Source organism: Schistocerca piceifrons, chromosome 5 (assembly GCF_021461385.2).
Source record: "Schistocerca piceifrons isolate TAMUIC-IGC-003096 chromosome 5, iqSchPice1.1, whole genome shotgun sequence".
Lineage (NCBI taxonomy): Eukaryota > Metazoa > Arthropoda > Insecta > Orthoptera > Acrididae > Schistocerca > Schistocerca piceifrons.
In genome coordinates, this window is record NC_060142.1 from 201,849,735 (window position 1) to 201,871,387 (window position 21,653).

The 21,653-nt window shown below is 45.1% G+C and overlaps 1 protein-coding gene across 5 annotated transcripts in view; it reads right to left on the reverse strand.

The window, feature by feature from the left end:
- LOC124798456 (cytosolic carboxypeptidase 1-like) overlaps positions 1 to 21,653 on the reverse strand; it is a 503,581-nt gene that overhangs the window by 410,915 nt on the left and 71,013 nt on the right. For all 5 annotated transcript variants that reach the window (XM_047261879.1, XM_047261878.1, XM_047261877.1 and 2 more), the window contains exon 3: positions 5,220 to 5,302. In XM_047261879.1, the coding sequence (XP_047117835.1) occupies positions 5,220 to 5,302 (83 nt within the window). The remainder of the gene's footprint in view (positions 1 to 5,219; positions 5,303 to 21,653) is intronic.

The window sequence follows — 21,653 nt, forward strand, 5'->3', positions numbered from 1 at the left end:
GTTAATTTCCTCTTGCATATGTTTCAACATTCTTCGTGCGTTATTTTATGAATGCAGTGTTGTATGTAGTCTCCCAATCTTGGCTCCCTATTTGATGTGTTCCGTATGATTACAAACTCACATTTACACAATCCTAAATAAGGCACCAGTTTAGTTATAAATCAAGTTTGATATGCTGAAATTTTAACGGAACAATGATCAACGTTAAAATAAATTTCCAAATATAAACTGATTTATTTCTTTTTATTTAAATTCTCTAATTAATGTTAATCTGGTTGGGAATTTGGTAAGCTAGACTGGATACCTGGTGAAACAGTTGCGCAGTAATGCAAGGTTAACTTCCTCAGATAGCTCACAGCTTTTAACCCACTTTTATGGTCTTGAATAGCAGCACCGCTCACACCTCAAATTAATGCAACAACATTACACCATGCTCTGTCCAATGCCATTGTCCCCATACACGGCACAAATATTTCTGACTGCCTCCGCCGCTGTCACCTATCTGTTGAACTCAGTCACAAGAATATGTCGGTAATGGCGCGTTTATCCACTTTGCACTCCATTTTTCCAGCGTCCACAGCTCCATCATTGTCTCCCAATGACAAAATGACAATGTTTAACGCTACGAACTTATGCACCAACCTTTTTGCGGCATACAGCGGAATGTGATTTTACTTTACTGATGACCAACTATCTCTCTCTCTCTCTCTCTCTCTCTCTCTCTCTCTCTCTCTCTCTCTCTGTGTGTGTGTGTGTGTGTGTGTGTGTGTGTGTGTGTGTGTGTGTGCCCGCCCCCCCCCCCCCCTCACATCTCCCGCTCCCGTCCTGAGGGTGACACTGTCACTTGAGTCCTTGAGGATAATGGTTCCTGTCCTTAATTCCTTGATGATGATAACGCAACAGACGCTAAGATACTTTTTAACTTTACACTGCACAATTATGTTCACAGAATGGATGAAATGAAACGAGGGTGGTAGCAGCCACCTGCAGTTGCCAATTCCGTTAAGTTCGCGTGTTGGAATTTGTTCGCGTGCTCCAGGGTAAACCGTACCGGCACCTACCTTGCGCGCTTACACCCTCCATTGATCACAAGGGTCAACGTCTTCACTTCTCCCCACACAGATACTAAGCTGCTGCACCACGGTCAGCGCGACATATTTAGAACATGTGCTTACTCCTTTAGTAAAAGTCTATTATTTATGGAATTCTTTAGAACCAAGTTGTAAGGTTTCGAAAGTGTAAATTCGAATGCAGAGCGTTCAAATTTTCTGCCGCCGTTTATTATGCTGTATACAAATTCTGTCCCACAATCTCTCTCACTGCGCGCGTGCGAGGTTTTGTGTGTGTGTGTGTGTGTGTGTGTGTGTGTGTGTGTGTGTGTGTGTGTGTGTCACATTTTAAGTTTAACTTTTATATGCTCTATTAATGACGGGTAAACTCCGAGCTGTACAAGTACTCACAGCTCTACAATCAGGTGCTTTATTCAGAAAGAAAAAAGCTTGTTATGGCAAGAGTTTATCGCGCTGACCCCCGTCCGTTGGATACTGTCGCAGCAGTAGCATACGGACTGCGATTAGCTCAGTTATAAATTTTCCTCTGCGATTTTCAATACAGTTCTGGCTAAGTAGTACTTTCCGCATGATTCCACAGGATAAAATTATTATGCCCAAGACTGTTACCCCACATTTGGAAAACGATAAATGAAATTTATTCTAGCGTCGTTTAAAACTTACAGATCACTAGTGAATCAAAGAAATCCGCTCAAGGAACGCCACTGCCAGATGAGAAATGTTCTGTTGTGGAAATCTCTCATTTGTATCACTTAGGTAATCGAATTTGGTACATTTTGTTCACGGTTTAGAGAGTTATCACTTCTTGAGTAATGACATTTCATTAAGTTACTTCAACGATCTCCATCATAGACACTTCTGTATGTTAAAACCACATCGCTTGGATCTGGCAGTAAATAAGAGATATCTTTGAGTTAGTTTGACACTTTTTCCGAGTAATTTTTATGACACCCACTGGAACATATGGACTTAACACTCTGCATGAAATTACATTTTTGCTGCGTACCTTCGTCTTCCAACAGTTTGCAGCAGACAGGATTCTTCGCTGTTTGCCAAAGCTCTCGTCAGTTGCCTCAACTTCCCCTGCGCTGCCACAGAAAAAGCAACAAACACTCCCGTGAATTATCCATCACACTGCTATTGCAGTACTGCGGTACCGTGGCCTACATAAGATGATCGATACAGCTTCTGCATGCTATCTAAAGGACACGAAGACTGCTCTTAGGATGTTTCGCGCAATATTCATTGCCAACGGAAAAAGTTTTCAGTCCCATTACAAACAAAATATTATAGTTTAAATAACTTTACGTACAGAGTCAATTGAGCAACATCACTGCTATCGACAGGGGATCTCAAATTGGTTCTATATGTCTACATTCGCAGAAGACTTAACACAATTTCTCATAACCAGCTTCTGATCAAATGGTCTGCCTGTGGAGTATCGTCTTAGTTGTGCGGCTGGGTTCATTTCCTGTCAATAAGGTTATGTAGTGAAACCGAAGTGATAGATGGTGTTTCTCAAGAAAGTGTACACGTCCTCTGCTGTTATTATCTATATTAAAGATTTAGGGAACAATCTGAGCAGCCCTCTTACGACTGTTCGCGGATGATGCTGTTATTTATCATCTAGAGTTGTCATCACAAGATCAAAATCAGTTGGAGAATGATTTAGAGAAAATGTCTACATGGTCCGAAAAGTAGCAAATGAGTCGAGACAATAAAAAAGGTGATGTCCTCCACGTAAGTACTGAAGTTATGTCAAAATTCTGTTACACGGCGAATCTCGCAAATGTAAAGGTTGTCAATTCAAGTAAAAACCTAGTCATTACAATTAAGAACAACTGAAATTGGAACCATCACACAGAAAACTATGTGAGGGAAGTTAAACCCAAGACTGTGTGTTAATGGCTGAACACTTAAAAAGAATTATTAGAAAAACTACCAACAGTTGCGCTCGTCCGTCCTTCTTCTGGACTACTACTGGATGGTATGGGATCCTCACCACATAGAACTGGAGGAGAACACCGAAAAAGTTCAAGGACAGCTCCTTCCCTATTACCACGAAATACAAGAAAGTACCACGGATATTATACGCGAGTTGGGGCGGCAGTCATTAAAACAAACGATTTTTCACTGTTGAGGAATCTATTCACGAAATTTCAATCACCAAATTCCTCGTCGAGAAGTGAAAATACATTCTTGACTCCCACCTACAGAGGGAGAAATAAGCATCGTAACAAAGGAAGGAAATGAGACCTTCTGATATTTTCCTTAAATGAGTTATACAAACAATGGAAAGCCGTCACTGGGATGGCTTAACAGTGATTTGAACCCCGCTCCTCCAGGATGAGAATACAGTGTGAAGCACGGTACTGCTTCCCCAGCAAGAACAATTTTTTAACAACATGTGGCCCTTCAGCAAATTCAACAGTAATGTACAGTGACATAGTAAAGTACTTATATGTAAATATTTACGCTTAAGTGTACGCCTTTCCGTGGACCGTACACTTAACGGTGATTCTACATTATTTTTCATTTTTATCAGCCAGCAATCTGTTAAAAAGTACGGGCAGTAGTTTCCGGAAGAGCTACAGTGCCACCGGTCTGGGGAAAAGGCTAACAATCTCTTGCATGTGCTAGTCAATAGCCTATGTGATTTTCTTGAAGGAAATCATTTTCCTGTGTAGACTGTTTTATTTTGAAATAAACACTTATTTCAAAATTTAGTAATTAGCTTATTTCGCCCCCTTGGGCATTATCAAGCTACATTAGTTATACTTTTTGCTAAATTATGAAAGAAAGTGTTCACTTCAAATTACTTTAAATTTGTTCACTACTCTAATTTTTCGTTTATATGTGGATTTAGGGGAAACTGTATTATGATGCGTCAATAAAATATGTATGAAAGCTTTTTCAATTTTTTCTTTCTTTTGATTTGGACGGTAAACGAGATAACGCAGCAGCACTATTTGTCGGTAATCCTCATGCGGTAGGCACATCGTAATGCTTCAAGGGCAGTGGGAAAACCGGAACAAAAGAGAATCGAAGCATATGAGATGTGGAGCTACAGAAGAATATTGAAAATTGGTGGATACTAAGGAATGAGGGTTTCTTCACAGAATCGGCTAAGAAGGGAACATATGGAGAACACTGACAAGAAGAAGGTACAGGGTGATAGGACACGAGTTAAGATATCAGGGAATAACCAATATAGTACCAGAGGAGGCTGTAGAGGGTAAAACTGTAGAGAAAGACAGAAATTGGACTACATACAAGTAACTAAAGATGTGGGGTGCAGGTGCTACTCTGAGGTTGGCACACGAGAGGGATTCGTGACGCACTGCATCAAACCAGTCAGAAGAGTGATGGAAACTATAGCTCAACTGTATCTCATAACTTCAGTTATAGAGTTTTCTGTTCTTACGCACTTTTTCCAAGTTCAACGGCATCGGAACCTTTGATCAGATGGACTTAAGATTTTCTGAACCAAACTATAATTTTAGAAGTGGTATATTTCCAGGTTTAGAGCAAAGCTGCCGATTCCACTTTTGCATATGTTCTTCACGTACTGAGAACAGTCGGCTTATATATACCTTTAACTATGCCGGAACATACAACTGTATCGCGCTATAGACACTAAGTACATCGGATAGGTAGAAACGCTCCTCGGTTTCACACTGAATACAGACTCTTGAACAGAAAGCTGAAAGCTACCAACTCGAGATATCGACGGGCTGTCCTGTGATGAAGCCGCACAGCCTTTCGACAAAATAATAAAAAAAAAGCATTCACGAAGGAGTCCCTCATAAATAACTCAACAGGCCAATACTTCCGAACTTTCAGGGATGCGTATAAAGTACCATAAATTTCCGAAGTTTATCGAAGTGAATAGCTCTCCTTGTGCTATCTTCTTACATGCGACCCCACTCTGGCCTCCACCCCTTCCAAAGCAGCGTGACTTCCATCAAGATAAGCGGTATAGGCTTTTCTTTTCTCCAGTTCCTGCGGAAACTTATTTCGACACATATTGTGTACCACGTTCTTAGTCACCAAAAAGGAACAGTTTTCAACTCTGATTGAGCAGCTTGGGTGAAAATAAAAACAATATGAAATGATTCCGGAGACTAACATATAGATCGGCACACGTACCTCTAGTAGATGAAGAATCAGACCCAATACACCAGTGTTCTTACGGCAGAGACGTTCCAGAATCTTTCCTCGTATAAGCTTATCTGAAAATTAAGAAATAAAAGTTAACTGAATAAAATTCATACGAAAAATACTCTATAAAAACAGATAAAAATTCTTAAGTTCTTGAACAGTTTAACCATTTGGATTAACTGATATCATCTTTGCTAATAAGAGGGGTATCAAAATAACATACACCGATCACCCGGAACATTATGACCACTGACTTACTATACATATAAACACGTCCAGGCGATAGCGGGTCACCTGGCGAGAAATGACTGCTGGCCAGACACACGCACGGTGGAGTAGTATCAGTAAGCGTGCTGCCCCTGTGTAGAAACTGCAACGAGTACTACTGCGACTGTGCAACACGTGGCTAAACCAAGGTGGAACCACAGCCAGACGCGTCGTAGGGTTGGCTGGCCACCTATCATTATAGATGTCGGACGCCGTCGGATGGGCAGAATGGCGGTGAACTGTAGCAGTACTAAAATCACACTTGAAAATGGGCTTAGCACAAGTGTGTCTGAACACACAGTGAACCGAACACCACTAACGATGAGCCTCCGCAGCTGACGACCCATGCGTGTGTCAACGGTAACACCACGACATAGACAACTACGACTGTAATGGGCACGTGACCATCGACACTGGACGTTGGCGCAGTGGCAGAGTGTTGCATGGTTTGATGAATCCCGATATTTTTTTCATCTTGTCGATGGGAAAGGGGGGGAGGGGGTGAATCCGTCGTCTTCCACGGGAACAGCTCCTTGGCACCTGTGCTGCGGGAGTAAGACAAGCAGGCGGCGGCCCCATAGTGCTCTGGGGAACATTCACATTGGCATCCAAGGGCTTACTGGAGCTCTTGCGGGGCACCATGACGGCCAGGGAGTATCGTACATTGGTTGCAAACCATGCACATCCCTCCACGACGTCATGTATCCTGACGGTTGTGGCTTTTCAAGAAGATAATGCGCCATGTCAGAAGGTCAAGAGTATAATGGAATGGTTCGCGAAACACAGTGGCAACTTCCAACTGATAGCTGGTCCCCCACCTGGCCATATCTGAACCCCAGAGAACACACATGGGCTGGCGTCACAGGTCACCCCCCTCCCCGGAACTTATGGGAATTAGGTGACTTGTGAGCAGATGTGGCGCCATCTCCTTCCAGCGATCTACCAAGACCTCATTGCTTCCACGTCACGACACGTTGCCGCAGTTACAAGTGGCAAAGGTGGCCATACCGGCCTATAGGTAGGTGGTATAACGTTCTGGGTGATCAGTGTAGCATGTATTGCCAGTGTCCTTTTCCAAACTCGTCCCCTACATTTCCAATATCGTTTTCATCAAATAGGCAAGGGCTTCCGATTTCGGGAGAATGAATTGTTAACTCTTACCAGACAGCACTGTGTATCAGACCAACACAATTTTAAAAAGTCCCCACATTCGTTTCATTGTTACCTATCACCAAGCAGTAATATGGACACTGCTGTCACATCATGATACGAAAAGTAACTAGTCAAAAGCACTACACATCGTTTGGTCCCCACAGCTGAGAAGGTAATCAATACTCTCTGAAGAACAACCTATCTGGAAGCCTAACAGGATTTGTCGATCTTGTGCAGAGTAAAAGACTAGCATGTAAATAGTGATGGAACGTGTTTATGCCATTTTAAACACTATGATGTGACTCATTAGTAATTGCAAGGGCATATTATTCGTAGCAACACTTTATCTGTTGCACTGTGGTAATAGCTCAGTCTCTTACTTACAAGGGAACCTCCCCATCGCACCCCCCTCAGATTTAGTTATAAGTTGGCACAGTGGATAGGCCTTGAAAAACTAAACACAGATCAATCGAGAAAACAGGAAGTAGTTGTGTGGAACTATGAAAAAAATAAGCAAAATATACAAACTGAGTAGTCTATGTGCAAGATAGGCAACATCAAGGAGAATATGAGCTCAGGAGCGCCGTGGTCCCGTGGTTAGCGTGAGCAGCTGCGGAATGAGAGGTCCTTGGTTCAAGTCTTCCCTCGGGTGAAAGGTTTATTTTCTTTATTTTTGCAAAGTTATGATCTGTCCCTTCGTTCATTGACGTCTCTGTTCACTGTAATAAGTTTAGTGTCTGTGTTTTGCGACCGCACCGCAAAACTGTGCGATTAGTAGACGAAAGGACGTGCCTCTCCAATGGGAACCAAAACATTTGATCGCAAGGTCATAGGTCAACCAATTCCTCCACAGGAAAACACGTCTGATATATTCTATACAACACTGGTGACGGCATGTGCGTCACATGACAGGAATATGTTGTCAACCCACCTAACTTGTACACTTGGCGAATGGGTAAAAAGATTCTTCTACCTTGCCCGATTTAGGTTTTCTTGTGGATGTGATAATCACTCCCAAAAACGTGATGAAAACATAAGCGTTTATCACATAAACTGAAAAAAAAGTTAAAATTTTCAGCTAACGGAAGGCTTGAACCAAGGACCTCTCGCTCCGCAGTGGCTCACGCTAACCACAGGACCACGGCACTCCCGAAATTAGCTCGTTCCTTGTTGTTGCCCATGTTACGCATGGACTACTCAGTTTGTATATTTTGCTTATTTTTTTCATAGTTCCACACAACTTCTTCCTGTTTTCTCGATTGATCTGTGTTCAGTTTTACAAGACCTATCCACTGTGCCAACTTATAACTAAATCTGAGGGGGGTGCGATGGGGAGGTTCCCTTGTTAGTGTGGGTATTTGTGGAAACTGTTGAACTTTCAAGCGTCTTGTATTTACATGTGTATTTTGCAATACTATGTGATGGACATGCTATATGGAAACTTACAGGAAACGCCATGATATAGTACAGTACTTTTAGCAATAGAATAGAACACATGTTTTAACATAGACATTACAATGTCACACACTTTTAGTGTAGAACTGATACAGATTTCGTAAACAGCAAGAGTTTTTTCAAATTTCATGTCACAATATTTGTTTGACATTTGAAATCTCTGCAGGAGCGTATTCGATGTTAAACAATGCATTGCAGAAATTCTTGAACTTTGGATGTTGGCATACTATGTTGTGTTGCCCTGCGGTAATTGATTAACATTATATTTACGTATATCTTTGGAGGGAGACGGGGATAAATGGAAAATCAGTAAAACTGCAACAAATTACCTGAAAATTGTAAACAGCAGTTATGAGAGGAAGGGATTAATTGTACTTATATGTCATCTTATTCTTTTATTCTGCTTGGGGTGATGGCTGATCCCTGTGAAACTTCATGGTTATCCACTGAAGTGCACTGAATTAAGAATAATGAGGCCACACAGTCGCTCTAGTAATGAAAGCAAGGACGGGACTTTATTCTTATTGGTCCTGGGAGGAGGGGAGGTGGTTTCCCGCCATCTTATTCATAGAGATCGGTCTGGTAGAGTGACTTTGAATGAGCACGTACAATTTCCCGACATTTGGGGATTACTCGCGGAGGGAGTGGGGGTTCCCCTTGACCTTGCAGATAACAAGGCCAATTGCCTCAGGTACAACCCGACACCGCCGTTATCACTAGGAGTGATATGTCGCCTGATGTTTATTTTTTGTAGAACTGGTACTGCTCCTCTAGTGGCATTCTTCGCTCCAGTAAGGAATAGTTTGTTGGCCGAAGTGGTTGCTCGGTGCATCAGCTTGGTGTAATTATTTATACTTCCTGGGCATGTTCCTGTAGTTCGAAATGATCCGCTGACTGAATGTCGACCCATTTGCCATTTGGAGCATCCATCCTCGTGGTGTCACTGGCCTAGTCAGCAAATGGATCCACAATGGAATGTAGTCAGCGGAATGACCCTTCCTGTTGGACAGTGTCTGCAAGCGCTGGAGAGCAAAGGCAAAGGTAACTGCCGAAGACGAGTCTGTAGCTCTAGATAAGTGTTTCTTGAACTGGGGCGGCAATCATAAAAAACCAGTTTCTTTTAAACAGATACAGAACTGTCTCCCATGAGCCAGGAGCTGCAGTTCTTCCAAACGCAACTGCTATCCATTTAAGTTCCGCTGCAATACAGATGTCCCTGCGGGAGCAATGGACTAGCTATGGCTGTCTTTGTCCTCCTTTGGCAGCGTTTATTTACCCGAAAGGTTAGGTGGAACTTTAGACGGTGCCCTGCTCTCAGGTTCCCCTATGTGCTTATCAATATCGTCACAGTAAATCACCACGGAAAGAGAGAGTGCTTGGCGATTCGAAGGTTTAGCTGCCACTTCCTTAGATTTTGAACGACTTTTTGGAGAAGTTGGTTGTATGTTTAGAGGGGACGGCTTAGGTGGTCTCCGATTGCGTGCAGCGGTATGTAGCCGAGTATCCAAGTCTCTCGTTAACGACTTTCAAATGGTTTCGAGGTCAAGTGTAGCTTTTCCCCCCGCATCTATTAGCACTTGATTCTGTTGTCTAGGGTTGTGTAGAGGCATCACATTTGACGACTTGATTCTTAAATGCCGATGCACGAGAAGTAGCAAATACTGCAGCTTGTATAACTTTAAAACCTTTAGCTTCTCCATACGGGATGTATCTGGTAACTTTGAACTTTTGAATTTTCCTTCCCCTTTTACAAACTCTGCAGTTATTGCTCCATACTGGATGATCACCAGGGCAGTTTACACATTTTGGAGGAAATGTGCAAGTGTCGCCCGAGTGGAGCTGGACCTCCACAATTTCCGCAGATAGCCCTCCCATTACTTATCATAGTGGTGTGACCAAATATTTGTCACTTAAAGCATCAAACTGGGTTCAGAACAAACGGTCGAACCTTAAGAAGCATATAGCCTGTAAGAAAATGCTCTTGTTTAATTTTGGAGTATCGAAGGTAAGAATAAATGTTGCAGTTTTTTCCCAATGTGCCGTTGACTCTCCTAACACAGTCTACACTTCCGTGACACCCACGTTTTCTGCCACAACAAGGAGTCACTTAGGCCTTGCACATAGAAGCTTATACACTTTGAGTGACATGGCAGTTTCAACTAGCAGTTTTCCATTACGAAGCTGTTTAGAAACTGCTTGTGAATACAGAAAAGGGAGACCTTTCTAAATGTTCCCTCTGCTCTCTCGATTACAATGAACACGTTATGGTGGACTAGCACCCTCTTAATGTAACTCAGACAACTTCTCTGGCAAACCGACCATCCGAGCTCTCTTTGTTGAGTGGTTGTAGGTACTACCTGACTGTACATCTGTCTCATAGGAGGAGATCTGGGTTGAGGTCGCTCCATTGGAATCCCACGAGCCGCTAGGAAGCCAAATGCTGACTCAAGAGGAGCCCCGTGTGCCTAGCAAGCCTCATGCATCTGGGTGGCAGCAGGTGCCCCAGAGGTTGCTCACTGGAGACTGTTTAACCTCAACCCAATGTCTTCGTTCTCTGAAGCACACAACGTTCCACCATTGCACGATGGCAGTCCCCAGTCCAGAAAACCCAGGGTCACTGTGCACGTACTCAACCACTAGAATCCTGTCTAGCTTGGATGGCCTTGCCAGTATTTACGCTACTACCGGCATAGCTCTCAGCGTCACTGAGGTGTGCAAACCATTCTTCCCGGATCTGAAGGTTCCTATGATAGGATAGTATCGCCTGGGAGGGAAGTGTGTTTATGAACTGAAGAAGCTCAACAGCGAAGTTATTAGCGCGCTTGATAAAAGATCAGAGAGTAATACGGTTAAAATTTGTTAGCATAAAATACAGGCTCAGTTAAAATCGCACTCCTTTTCAGATTTCCACTAACTTTCCGCCGCATCATCATTCAGCTGTAAGACTGAGAAATCGTCGCTTTTAAAACAGTTAAAATTTTTTACAGAACACCAAACAGGGGCTAAAACAACGATTAGACAGCACGGCTGGATACGTAAACGAATGAGGACATTTCGTCTGCCATACGAACGCCATGGGCGGTAGTTGCATATACACTACTGGCCATTAAAATTGAAACACCATGAAGATGACGTGCTACAGAAGCGAAATTTAACCAACAGGAAGAAGATGCTGTGATATGCAAATAATTAGCTTTTCAGAGCATTCACACAGGGTTGGCGCCAGTGGCGACACCTACAACGTGCTGACATGAGGAAAGTTTCCAACCGATTTCTCATACACAAACAGCAGTTGACCGGCGTTGACTGGTGAAACGTTGTTGTGATGCCTCGTGTGAGGAGGATAAATGCGTACCATCACGTTTCCGACTTTGATAAAGGTCGGATTTTAGCCTATCGCGATTGCGGTTTATCGTATCGCGACATTGCTGCTCGCGTTGGTCGAGATCCAATGACTGTTAGCAAAATATGGAATATGTGGGTTCAGGAGGGTAATACGGAACCCCGTGCTGGATCCCAACGGCCTCGTATCACTAGCAGTCGAGATGACAGACATCTTATCCGCATGGCTGTAACGGATCGTGCAGCCACGTCTCGATCACTGAGTCAACAGATGGGGACAATTGCAAGACAACGACCATCTGCACGAACAGTTCGACGTCGTTTGCAGCAGCATGGACTATCAGCTCGGAGACCATGGCTGCAGTTACCCTTGACGCTGCATCACAGACAGGAGCGCCTGCGATGGTGTACTCAACGACGAACCTGGGTGCACGAATGGCAAAACGTCATTTTTTCGGATGAATCCAAGTTCTGTTTGGCGACATCGCGGTGAACACACATTGGAAGCGTGTATTCGTCATCGCCATACTGGCGTATCAGCCGGCGTGATGGTATGGGGTGCCATTGGTTACACGTCTCGGTCACCTCTTGTTCGCATTGACGGCACTTTGAACAGTGGACGTTACATTTGAGGTGTGTTACGACCCGTGGCTCTACCCTTCATTCGATCCCTGCGAAACCCTACGTTTCACCAGGATAATGCACGGCCGCATGTTGCAGGTCCTGTACGGGCCTTTCTGGATACAGAAAATGTTCGACTGCTGCCCTGGCCAGCACATTCTCCAGATCTCTCACCAATTGAAAACGTCTGGTCAATGGTGGCCGAGCAACTGGCTCATCACAATACGCCAGTCACTACTCTTGATGAACTGTAGTATCATGTTGAAGCTGCATGGGCAGCTGTACCTGTACACGCCATCCAAGCTCTGTTTGACTCAATGTCCAGGCGTATCAAGGCCGTTATTACGGCCAGAGGTGGTTGTTCTGGGTACTGGTTTCTCAGGATCTATGCACCCAAACTGCGTGATAATGTAATTACATGTCAGTTCTAGTATAATATATTAGTCCAATGAATACCCGTTTATCATCTGCATTGCTTCTTGGTGTAGCAATTTTAATGGCCAGTAGTGTATCAAATGGTTCAAATGGCTCTGAGCACTATGGGACTTAACATCTGTGGTCATCAGTCCCCTAGAACTTAGAATTACTTAAACCTAACTAACCTACGGACATCACACACATCCATGCCCGAGGCAGGATTCGAACCTGCGACCGGAGCGGTCACGCGGTTCAGTAGTGTATAACCTGGGTTTAACGATGCATGAACGTATGTAGCGCGACATGTACAAATATACAATGATGCAGAACTCTACTGACAAACTTTCAGATGTGGCAGTACGGGCAAAGTTTAGAAAGAATCTAGTTAACAGGGGTCTCTAACATGCATACCTTGAGAGCTATGAGAATTTTTTTTCCCAGTGGAAGAGATGTGTTTTTCACAGTGTCAATGCTGAGTGAGTGTTCACTGCTCTTAAGGTATGCATTTTGGAGCCCAGGTATACAGGGAGCATCGTGCCAATACTTTCAATCTTCTTTCCTATTCCATTCGCGTATTGAGCGAAATGACTATACGTCTCTGTATATGCAGCAGTCTCTCAATTTATTCTCAACACTTTAGCGAATTACACGATGGTAGCAGTCTAATAGTTGTGCAGTCATTTTCGTATATATGTTTTGTTTTAGGGCGCAAAAACAACTGGGGTCATACGCGCCCAAGTTGAAACTACAGAACTCGGTAACAGAGAGGAGTTAAAAACCGGATATACGTCAATTCCAATTGACATAATAGAAGACAGCTAAAAACGGGGACGTGGAAAAAGAGCTAGAAAAAGACACCATACAGAAACGGAAATCCAAAACTAAAAATTAAATGGCCTTCGAGATATTGCTTTGGCGGATACAAAGCAAAACGCGGTCAACAGTCCGCGCGTCATTTGCTAAAACGGCCGCTAACTCAGATGAAAAACCCAGAAAGGAACGTAAATGGTTGAAAAAAAAAAATGGACATTCCATCAGGAAGTGGTGGACAGTTAAAACTTGGGCGCATTGTGTACTAAGTGGTGGGGTAGCACCACTTAGCAAATTACGATGGTTAAAAAGTCAGTGCCCAATACGCAGCCGAGTTAAAATAACCTCCTCCCGGCGGGAGGGCCGAGACGAGGTCGTCCAAGCCGCTGTGAGAGGCTTAATAATCCGTAACTTATTCCCATGAAGGGAGGACCATTGGCGATGCCAAAGGGACACCGCCTCCTGACAGACGGCAACACAGATATCATCGGAGGGAATATAGGTACTCACAGACTGAGGTACTAAGACCGCAGCTTTGGCAGCAGCCTCGTTTCCTGGCAGACCGATATGACCAGGGCCCCACAGAAACATCACACTGGCTCCACTAAGAGTGAGCAGTTGACAGTTTTCCTGGACCCGCTGCACTAAGGGATGGGCGGTGTACAGCGCACATAGACTATGAAGGGCACTGAGTGAGTCTGAGCAGACGACGCAATTGAAAAGGCTGTGTACTCCGTGGCCTGATACAAGGCGAAGAGCTCGACTGTGAATACTGAGGAGTGTGTCGAAAGCTGATATCTAAAGACACGGGTGCCAATGAGGAAGGCACAACCGACCCCACGGTCAGTCCGAGAGCCATCCGAGTATACAAAGGTACTATCGCAAAGTTCCATGCGAAGGTCGTGAAACTGAAGGATACAGATCGAGGCTGGAGTAGTGTCCTTAGGAAGCGAATGAAGACCAGTGTTAACATGGGCCACTTCACGAAGCGAAGGTGACGAAGGGTCCACACCCAGCGGGAATGGAGCAGGTAGTGCGAAGTTAAGTCACTGTAGCAACTGCCGATAGCGGACTCCAGGAGGTAACAGAGAAGGACGAGTCCCATACTGACGATCAAAGGAATCATCCATCAAAGCAGGAGGCATAGGATGGATGACCACGCATGGCAGACAAACGGCATGCATATCTACCGAGGAGAAAGTCACGGCGGTAGGACAGTGGTAGTTCAGCAGCTTCAACATACAGACTCTCAACTGGGCTGGTGTAAAAGGCGCCCGTGGACAAACGGATGCCACGATGGTGGATAGTGGTGAGACGGCGTAAGAGGACGGATCTGCAGACGCATAAACAAAGCATCCATAGTCTAGTTTCGAAAGGACAAGGGACTGGTACAAACGGAGGAGGGTGTTTAGATCGGCACCCCAGGAATTACCATTCAGGACTTATAGGACACTGAGGAACTGCGTACAGTGGGCTATCAAGTAAGAGACATTAGAGGACCATGAGAGTTTCCTATCGAGCATGAGCCCCAGGAATTTCACAGTTTCAACGAACGGAAGGGCAACAGGCCCAAGATGTAAAGACGGTGGGAGAAACCACTTATGTCGCCAGAAATTCATACAGACGGTTTTGTCAGTGGAAAAGCGAAAGCCACTGTCGATGTTCCAGGAGTGAAGACGATCAAGACAGTGCTGAAGACGCCGCTCAGTGAGACAGGTCCGTGGAGAACTGCAATAGATGGCAAAATCGTCAACAAAGAGGGAATCGGAGATGCCTGGTGGGAGACAGGCCATGATACGGTTAATGGCGATAGCAAAGAGGACGACACTCAGGACGGAACACTAGGCACTTAGTTTTCCTGGATCATTTGTCTGACAAGGCAGAACCCACATGCACCCTGAAAACTCGAACTTGTAAAAATGCCTGAAGGAAACAGGGCAAGTAGCCACGGAAGCCCCACATGTAGAGAGTACGGAGGATACTAGTTCTCCAGCAGGTGTCGTAGGCTTTCTCCAAATCGAAAAAGACGGCTACAGTCTCGGATTGCCGCAGAAATCCAGTCATGACATGTGTCGACAAAGTAACGAGATGGTCAACAGCAGAACGCCGCGCTCGAAATCCATACTGTGCATTCGTCAGTAAATTGAGAGACTCGAGCCACCATACCACCTGGCATGAATCATGCATTCCATCACCTTGCAAACGCACTTGGTAAGAGAGATGGTGCGGTAGCTAGTAGGAAGGTTTGTATCCTTACCGGGCTTAGGTATGGGTATGACGGTGGCTTCACGCCAGTGTCCGGGAAATGTGCCCTCAGCACAGATGCGGTTGTATGTGTTAAGCAGAAAGTGCTTGCCCGCAAGAGAAAGGTGCTGCAATATCTGACAGTGGATGGCGTCTGGCACTGGGGTGGAGGATCGGGATGAACTGAGAGCACGATCGAACACCCTCATGGTAAAGGCGGCATTATAGCACCCACTATTCGGAGAAGAGAAGGATATAGTCCGAGCCGCCTCCACTAGTTTCCGATGTACGAAGGCAGGGTGATAGTGGGAAGAGCTCGAAACTTCCGAAAAATGGTGGCCCAAGGTCTTGGAGATAGCAATAGGGCCCACGATAACATCGTCTGCTACTGTCTGTTTTGTTTTAGGGCGCAAAAAACAACTGAGGTCATACGTGTCAAAGTCAAAACTATAGAACGCAAACACAGAGACAAAGAAAACGACTGTATGTCAGTCCCAATGGAAAGAATAGGAGACATGTAAACAAAGCACGTTGAAAAAGGGCTAAAACACCATACAAAAATGGAGATCCAAAACTAAAAATTAAATGGCCTTCACCATATTGCTTCGGCGGATAACAAGTAAAACGCGGGCGACAGCACGTGCGTCATTTGCTAAAACAGCTGATAAATCAGATGGGCCAGCCTGAGGGGCCGAGCGGTTCTAGGCGCTACAGTCTGGAACCGCGCGACCGCTACGGTCGCAGGTTCGACTCCTGCCTCGGGCATGGATGTGTGTGATGTCCTTAGGTTAGTTAGATTTAAGTAGTTCTAAGTTCTAGGGGACTGATGACTCAGAAGTTAAGTCCCATAGTGCTCAGAGCCATTTCAACCATTTGAAATCAGATGGCAAACCCAAGATGGAACGTAAATTAGTACAAAAAGGGCATTCCAGCAGGTAGTGGCGGTCAGTTAAAATTTGGGCGCAATGCGTACAAAGTGGTGGGGCAGCGCCACTGAGCAAATGACGATGGCTAAAAAGGCAGTGCCCAGTACGCAGCCAAGTTAAAATAATCTCCTCTCGGCGGGTGGCCGAGAGGAGGTGGTCCAAGTTGCCGGGAGAGGCTTAATGTGCCGAAGTTTATTCCCGTGAAGGGAGGACCATTGGCGATGCCGAAGGGACACCGCCTCCTGACAGACGGCAACACAGAGATCATCGGAGGGAATAGAGGTACTCGCGGGCTGAGGTAAGAGGACTGCAGCCTTGGCAGCAGCGTCAGCAGCCTCGTTTCCTGGCAGACCGACATGACCAGGGACCCACAGAAACATGACATTGGCTCCACGAAGAGTAAGCAAGTGACAGTTTTCCTGTACCCGCTGCACTAAGGGATGAGCAGTGTACAGCGCACAGTGACTCTGGAGGGCGCTGAGTGAGTCTGAGCAGAGAATACAATTGGGAAGGCTGTGTCGCCGGATGTACTCCGTGGCCTGATGCAAGGCGAACAGCTCAGCTGTAAATACTGGGGAGTGGGCCAGAAGCTGATATCGAAAGACACGGGTGCCAATGACGAATGCACACCCAACCCCACGGTCAGTCCGAGGGCCATCAGTGTATGTTAAGGTCATGTCGGTCTGCCAGTGTTAGTGGGTTGGTTGATTTCGAGGAGGGGACCAAACAGCGAGGTCATGGGTCCAATCGGATTAGGGAAGGTTGGGGAAGGAAGTCGACTGTGCTCTTTCAAAGGAACCATCCTGCCACTTGCCTGAAGCCATTTAGAGAAATTACGGAAAACCTAAATCAGGATGGATGGACGCGGGTTTGGGTGGGATTGTTTTTGGGGGAGGAGATCAAACAGCGAGGTTATCGATCTCCTCGGATTAGGGAAGGACGGGGAAGGAAGGCGGCCGTGCCCTTTCAAAGGAACCATCCTGGCATTAGCCTGGAACGATTTATAGAAAATCACGGAGAAATCTAAATCAGCATGTCCCGACGACGAGTTCATTGTGCTAACCACTGCGTCACCTCGTGCGGTACGCGGGTTTAACCGTCGTCCTCCAGAATGACGCTTTATTTCCCAATGGCCGAGTACCCAGCAAATCACTACATTCAGTTGTTGCTTTTAGTGAAAGTGAGAGCGCTGGATAATTTGAAAAAAATTGTACGCAGTGTCGAAGTGTAATATATCGCGCGTGAAATTCTCCCCCTTGAATGTCTTTACAGTTATACCTGTTTAGACGCGGGAATGTTCATTGCTGCACTCGTGCCATTTTCCCTAATTTACCAAGCAGTTAGCGTGCGACCTACTCGGAAGCAATGCAAATAGCACTCTGAGGTAATGAATAGCGCGCCGCAGCAAATCAGGGAAGGCGAACGGATTAAGAAATTTGGATGTCGGCCAGCGCGGCACGGCGCCGCGCCGCGTCTCGCACGCGAGGTGCGTGGCGTGCATGCGCCCTGCGCTGCGGGTTGCGGGGATGCCGGGGCAGGGGAAGACGCCACCACCAGGCACGGGTGGCGACGGCGCCGCCGGCCGTCCTTCTCCCAGCCGCCGCTGCCGCTTTATCCGCCCCCACCTCCACACCAACTCGCACGCCACCTTCGCACTCAACTCATTATTTCCAGCCCGTCGACTACAAAGGGCGAGAGCGGTGGGGAAGTGGTGGGGTCTGGTCGGTAAAAGCCCGGGGCGCCAATGCGGACTCTTTCGGCGCTGCCATCGTCACGCAGCTTGCTCACATACCTTCCCCAAATAACAGCCGTAAGATAGCAATTACCAACCTAGCGTCGGTAGCATCATTAAAATTATCGTTTAAGCTTCTTTGCCCCTCCTTTCGCTAACGACAGACTGGCGACTTGTTAAAGCACATTATTGCTGCAATCAAAATCAAGTATAATTCAGTGTCACTACTTAGTTACAAGGAGCAGTCAAATAAAAACGATACAGACAGAAAAAAGTAAGTAAAATGTTTATTATTTTGAAGTAATCGTCAAAACTGTTAATCTGTTTATCCCACCGTGAGACAATGTGGTCAACGACTTCATGGAAAGATGTTTGAGGTTGCCTGCGGAACCATGCGTATACGCAGGCGTGCACCTCCTCCTACAAACCAAATCGAAGACCACGAATGTCTCTCTTCAGGGCTCCAAACAAATGGAAAACGCATGGTGAGAGATCGGGACAATATGGAGGATGTGTAAAGGCTTCCCAGTGAAATTTGTGTAGTGTAGTCGAAACAACTTTGGCAACAGAATGATGCCATCCGTCAACATTGGTGGGCGTTCGAGCTTGATGTCGCGCTGTAGTTTCTGCAAAGTTCCACGTATTACAATCCGTTAGTTGTGGCGCCGTGTTCCGGAAAGTCACTGGGCAGCGGGCCCCTGTAGTCTACGAAAAAGTTCATCATGACTTTCGCAGAGCTGGCGTGCACGGCTTTGGATTTTTTCGGTGGGGGTGCTTCCATTGTTGCCTTTGATGCTTGCTCTCCGGCTTAAAAATAACACCATGTTTCACCTCTCGCGACAATACGGTATAGGAAATGATATTCTTCACAGCTATAGCGTTCCAGGCGCTGCGCCGACATTCTGTTCAACTTCTCCTCCGTCAGGCTGTGACGAATCCACTGTGCACGGGTTTTCCGTAATTTTGCAGATTTTCTGCCATGATAGCGTGAGCAGTAATGTGACTGACACACAACCAGAGCCGAATGTCTAACAAACTTTGCCGTCGGCCATTTCTAACGGCAGAATCCAGCGCAGCAAAAGAGTTAATGACACGATGAACTGTCCTGACCGACTGCTGTCTTGCAACGACCCTCAACCTTCTCGAAACCATTTATTCCACGCAAACACGAACGCACATACTGCGTTCACCAGACACAGCTACTCATTTTGTAGTCAAAAATCGCACTAAACCTCGCTGTTCCTTTTTCCTGTTTTCCATAGAGAAGTCGGACGCACAAAAGACTCGCTGACCTCACGTCGAGCACATATAACAGACAAATGGCACAATAGTGAACATTCGTGGTGTTACTTCCTGACTGTTAATAGAGAGCACGTCTATACACATACCTACATACGTCACCAACGTCCGCGCCATCCTAGTTATATAGTTGGTCTATCTCTCATTTGACTGCCCCTTATACTAGCGCACTCTTAATGATTATCAGAGTCACAGTCCTCTTCCATCACAATTTTGTGCAATCCGGCAGATTCGGGTGTGAGACAGATTATCGTACACAATGAATCTTCCACTTTGCAGGTGAGTGTGCGCCATCTTCAAACTTCCTAACCTAATAACTACATGACGGGCGAGGATTGAAGCCTAGTACATTGCCTTCGGATGGCAATTCTCTCACCGACTTACGTATCCTGGCGTGCCTCAACGCGACTTCACACTTTCAATTCTACCGGTACCTCTCCTACTTTTCACATTTCATATAAGGTCTTTTTCTATCTTGCAGGTCTGACAATTCTGGAACTTCGCTTACAAAAGGTAATGTCTCAGGTTCAGATCCCAGGTGGTACACAGTTTTCATATAGCAGAAAGTTTTCATATAGCAGAAAGTTTTCATATAGCAGAAAGTTTTCATATAGCAGAAAGTTTTCATATAGCAGAAAGTTTTCATATAGCAGAAAGTTTTCATATAGCAGAAAGTTTTCATATAGCAGAAAGTTTTCATATAGCAGAAAGTTTTCATATAGCAGAAAGTTTTCATATAGCAGAAAGTTTTCATATAGCAGAAAGTTTTCATATAGCAGAAAGTTTTCATATAGCAGAAAGTTTTCATATAGCAGAAAGTTTTCATATAGCAGAAAGTTTTCATATAGCAGAAAGTTTTCATACAGCAGAAAGTTTTCATACAGCAGAAAGTTTTCATATAGCAGAAAGTTTCAGTAATCGTACATGCCTGTTTCCATGTCGTGGAATCAATGTGTTTCCAGAGACGAGTTAATGTTGATAATGTTACATATATACGGTGTGCTGTCGTTAAAATCTACAATGTATGAGAAAAGGAAACATGGGTAAGCAGTTTTACAGCAGATGGATGTTACTGACTGTCAGCAGTGCTTTTACATGTCTATCGACCACGACAGTGACACATGATGCTAAACTCTGGAGAAGCCAGAATAAACACAGGGGCTTTTCTTACAACACCGCCAAGCAAATCGCCTGTCTCTGGACAGTGGACATGTTTCACAGTCCTGTGTACCCTGGGCCAATAAACAGGGCGTACATAATGGAGGCATTTTTAACACCTCTTGGACAACGACGTTGTCTACATGTATACACCATGTGCCTGAGGGTACTTCTAATACCACCATTTTTTCCATTCGCTGTTTCATCCGCAAATGGTATGTGCGAAAAACGTTTGTCGGTAACGTTTCCTGCATTACAATTGCTCTGATATTGTCGTAGTCATTTCGCGACATGCTGCTTTCAATCTTCTGGGAACGTAGACTCTTGGAATTTCAACACTAAAGCTCTCCGTGATGCACAACGCCTTTCTTGTAGCGCCTACCACTAGCGCTTGTCGAATATCTCCGTAATACAATCTCGTTTACTAGACAATCTCGTGATGAAACGAGCCGCTTTATACTGGATCTTGTTGTATATTCTATTCATCCAACTTGGTAACGTTCTCAGACAAGGAAGAATTAGTCAAACAAGTGTTTTGCACGTCATTTCTTACGTGGATGAATTACATTTCCTTAAGATTCTCCCAATGAATCTCAGCCTGGTGTCTGATTTTTCTGTAATTTGTTTTGTGTTATTCCAGTTTTGGTCGCTTGGGAACGTTACTCCTAAGTATTTTATGGTAATTGCTGTTTCCATTGATTTGTAGCCAATAGCGTAATTAAACAGTAGTGGATTTCTTCGCCTGCTTATATGCAATGTTTTCTGAGTCAACTGCCAGTCCCTGCACTAACTGTCGATCCTCTACAGGTCTTCCTGCATTTCGCCATTGTCATCATACACACAGTATTAACTCTGACAGGAAATCGACTGTGATTTTAAAGAAGTCGTACTGGCATTCGCCTTAAGTAGTTAAAAAAACTACAAAAACCTTAAACCTAAGTGACCGGATAGGTTTTCCAAAGTCGCCGCTCCGAGAGTGCACCGTCCTAACCACTGCAA